Here is a 3,869-nt window from a genome sequence, read left to right as displayed (position 1 = left end):
TAAACACGCAATAGAATATACAGATGTCAAATTATAATGTGCACCTAAAAATTATATAATCGTATTAACCAATGTTACCCCAATAAACGTAATAAAAAAATTAAGGTGACAATGATCAACAAAATCCAATAAGTTTCAAGTGTACGATTTAACAGTATGTCACCGAGTTCTTTGAAACAGTATGTACAGTAGAGTACTTTTAAAATCAGAGTTGAAAGAATAGACTTGTGCAATATTAAAAATCCATAAAAAAACTTTCCCAGTTACAAATAACATACCAAATTTAACATTGTGTGGAAAAGTAAAAAGGGTAGATGATGTTTTTGACATGTTTTCATCATGTCAAATTTCATAGACCCAGAGAGTCTTGTTTACAATGTTTCTCTGACTGTACGCCATTATTCTCTTTTCAATTATACATCTTCTTTGCCTATTCATTGAAAACATAAATAACAAATTTCCTCAAAATTATAAAAAAAATGGTTACTTCCCACCCCTTCCATTAAACTATGTGTCTCATGATACATTTTAAGTTTGTATTTTATTTAGTTAAAAATGTTCTACTGATTGCTTTGTTCATGGCTTCCTTTACATCTTTGTTTCTGAGACTGTAGATCATGGGATTCAACATAGGAATTACCGTGGTGTAAAACACAGCCACCATTTTCCCCTGCTCCACAGACTCTTCGGTGGGACTTCTAAGATACATGAAGAAGAGAGTTCCGTAAAATATGATGACCGCCGTTAAGTGGGATCCACAGGTGGAGAAGGCTTTCTTTCTTCCTTCCGCTGAGCGCATTTTTATGATGGCAATAAGGATGAATATGTAGGAGATAATAATGACCAATAAAGAATAAGAGAAGTTAAGACCTGCCAGCGTGCGCATGGTATATTCTTTAATAAAAGTTCCTCCACACGCCATTTTGATGAGAGCTGGGTCTGCACAATAGAAATGATTGATCTCAATGTTTCCACAGAAGTACAAGCCATGAGTCCACAATGTTGAGATCAAACTGATAAAGAAGCCATATATGTAAGGGAAAGAGATCAGTCGAATACAGACAGTCCTTGACATTCTGCTACCATAGAGCAGAGGGTTGCCGATTGCCATGTATCTATCAAAGGCCATCACAGCAAGGATGAAGACTTCTACGTGGACAAAGGCAATGAAGAAAAAACACTGCACTATACAACCAGGGTAGGAAATGGTTTTGATTTCAGATACTAAATTTTCCAACATTTTAGGAGTGACATTGGAGGAGAACCACACATCTGCAAAAGACAAGTGACTGAGGAAAAAGTACATGGGGCTGTTGAGCTGGGGACTGAGTCTGATTAATATGATCATACCAATGTTCCCAATCAGGGTGATAATGTAGACCAGTAGGAAAACCACAAAGAAAAGAAATTGTAATTCAGGACGACTAGTTAATCCCAAAAGAATAAACTCTGTCACATCAGTAAAATTGAGCATTTTCTTAAATTTGTTCCCAGTAGAGATGCATTTTATCTAAGAGAATAAATAGAAATCAGAAAGTACACATACTATATATAGCCATTCTGCATTTATATTACCTTTTCCTAACCCATTCTCTTTCAATTCCTCTGCTATTTTTCTTTTTATCTCTCCTCTCTTCTTTCTCATGTCTTTTCTTAGCAGCTTTTCTTCTCTTATGTATGTATAAATATTTTTTACAGAGAAAGTATAAAATAATATAAAATCATAGAATTATAGTGACAGAAATTGCATCTAGTTTCTCTTGCCTACTAACAAATGTTAAAGGAATCATTTTTGTTCTTGCTATCTCTTGAAAAAGGAAAGGTCTTTTTCCACTGTCCTTGACTTTTAGAATGTGCATACATTGCATCTAGTTACCAGATTTGTAGAGTTTATATCTATATTAGAAATTTATTCAAAGCTGCAAGCAAAGAAATGTTATTCTATAGTTAAAAAGTTTCACCATACCTATATTTATTAATCTCACAAATTTGAAATGTTTACCATAAAAATGACTTAATAAAACTGTATAAAATGGTTTAAAACAAACTAATTTTCCTTATCAGAAAATAAGAAAGGAAAACCTCATAAAATAACACATGGATGTAGCAATTTTTTATTTTTTTTAAATTAACTGCAAAAGGAATCGAATTCTTTCTAGCCATTGTCCTCAAACAAATCTAATAAAAATAAGTTCGTTTACCTCTTCTTTTTAGAAACTTCTTCTCTCTTGGGTCTTGAAGTATTAAGAAATTCTAAGACAGTCTCTTACTTCCTTTTTCTTCTGCCTTAGAACTTTGAATAAAACAAGAGCAGTAAAATAGTGAGTGAAGGACTATATTATTCTTCTACCAATATTTAAACTTAAATTAATAAAATTTTCTAAATACACCAGAAAGCCAAAAAATGTTTTGCGGGATTGAAGAAAGTTTTAGTTTTTGATTGAATCAGATTAAGATGGTTAGGTATCTGGATTCCAGATATTGTCTAGAACATTTTAATATTCTAGTTGAAATATTTTGAGCTAATTTGCCAGCAGTGGTGGTCTACTTATGTTCTATTTATTTATGGGCCAGGGAATTGCCCAGCTGATGGTTCTTCATAAAACTATCCTACAATTGTCACCAAAGTACAAGTTAGAGAAACATCATCATCATCGTTTTTATATTCATTCATTAATTCATTTATGTAATAAATACTTTCTAGAAACATCATTGGTTCTCCTCTAATTCATAATAAGCCGTTACAACTACCTTGTTTCTTATCTATAAAGACATATAACTTTTAATACCCTTTATCATCTGAAATCTGCCTGTCCCTTCTTATCACTAGGATTTGTCTCTATCATAGTTTTCTTCTTATATCTGTGCCTCCCACTACTCATCTACTGGTTGAAGTTTATATAATAGAAATAAAATGGAGATTGGAAAAGTATTAGATGATTTCCATCTTTCCCTAGAATATTGGCGGTGACTGAAGTGAAGTTAAAGGAACTACATTACAGGTTGTCTCTGCCAAAATGCCAAGTACAAAAAGCTGGTACCTCATCTAACTATGACCTGGTAAAAGAGAGAAATAAACAGCCCTATTTGCACATCCTCTTTGCTCTGCAGGAAGATCTACTGGCTTTTTTGACCTTTTGAGAATAACTTACCATTTTCCACACATTTAGGCAACAAATCTGTTGATCTTCTCAGCCTACTCTATCCAAGCACTCCTAAGAAACATATTTCACTTTATTGATGTCTTTGGTTATTACTAAATCTTATCTAAATAATGAGAACATTTTCAACTGCTTCTTTTTCACTTAAGACAAATGTGGTCAAGAAATATAAGAAAAAGGTAAATGGTCCTCTGGTAACCACTAGCCTATAGTCCATGCCTATGAGTCTCTGTTAGGGGAGGAGGAGGGAGGTAGATGGAGTAAAGGGGGTCAAATATAAGCTTTAGGGGGAGGGTGAAGTGGGTAAAGGGGATCAAATATATGGTAGCTGAAGGAAACTGGACTTTGGGTGGTAAATACACAATACAATATACAGATGTCAAATGATAATGTACACCTGAAAATTATATAATTGTATTAACCAATGTTATCCCAATAAATGTAATTTAAAAAATAAAAATAAATAAAAATGTAAATGGTATTAGTCTTCAAGCTCTTGGGTGAGGAGTGTGTCAGTGAATATGTCAAGCCATATGAGCTGAGTCTTCAGATCCAAGAAGGCCTCAAATTTAATAGCTGTTGAGTGACAAATGTGGACAAGGGAGCAAGCAGAATGAGAATCAAATGGTTGACACTCTAATGAAATTCATCTATGTTTGCCACCAACTCTATCTGTGGTGGGATATATGTACCATAGACAACTGTTAC

At 33.5% G+C, this 3,869-nt stretch overlaps 1 protein-coding gene across 1 annotated transcript; it reads right to left on the bottom strand.

The window, feature by feature from the left end:
- Nucleotides 1–541: 541 nt before the first annotated feature.
- Nucleotides 542–1,474, bottom strand: LOC105308219 (olfactory receptor 5M3-like). Its single transcript, XM_011384061.1, has one exon. The coding sequence runs from the start codon at nt 1,472–1,474 to the stop codon at nt 542–544; it is 933 nt and encodes a 310-aa protein (XP_011382363.1).
- Nucleotides 1,475–3,869: the final 2,395 nt, after the last annotated feature.

Source organism: Pteropus vampyrus, unplaced genomic scaffold (genome assembly GCF_000151845.1).
Source record: "Pteropus vampyrus isolate Shadow unplaced genomic scaffold, Pvam_2.0 Scaffold559, whole genome shotgun sequence".
Lineage (NCBI taxonomy): Eukaryota > Metazoa > Chordata > Mammalia > Chiroptera > Pteropodidae > Pteropus > Pteropus vampyrus.
The sequence above is the reverse complement of the archived record's forward strand: the minus strand, read 5'-3'. Positions and strand labels throughout refer to the sequence as shown.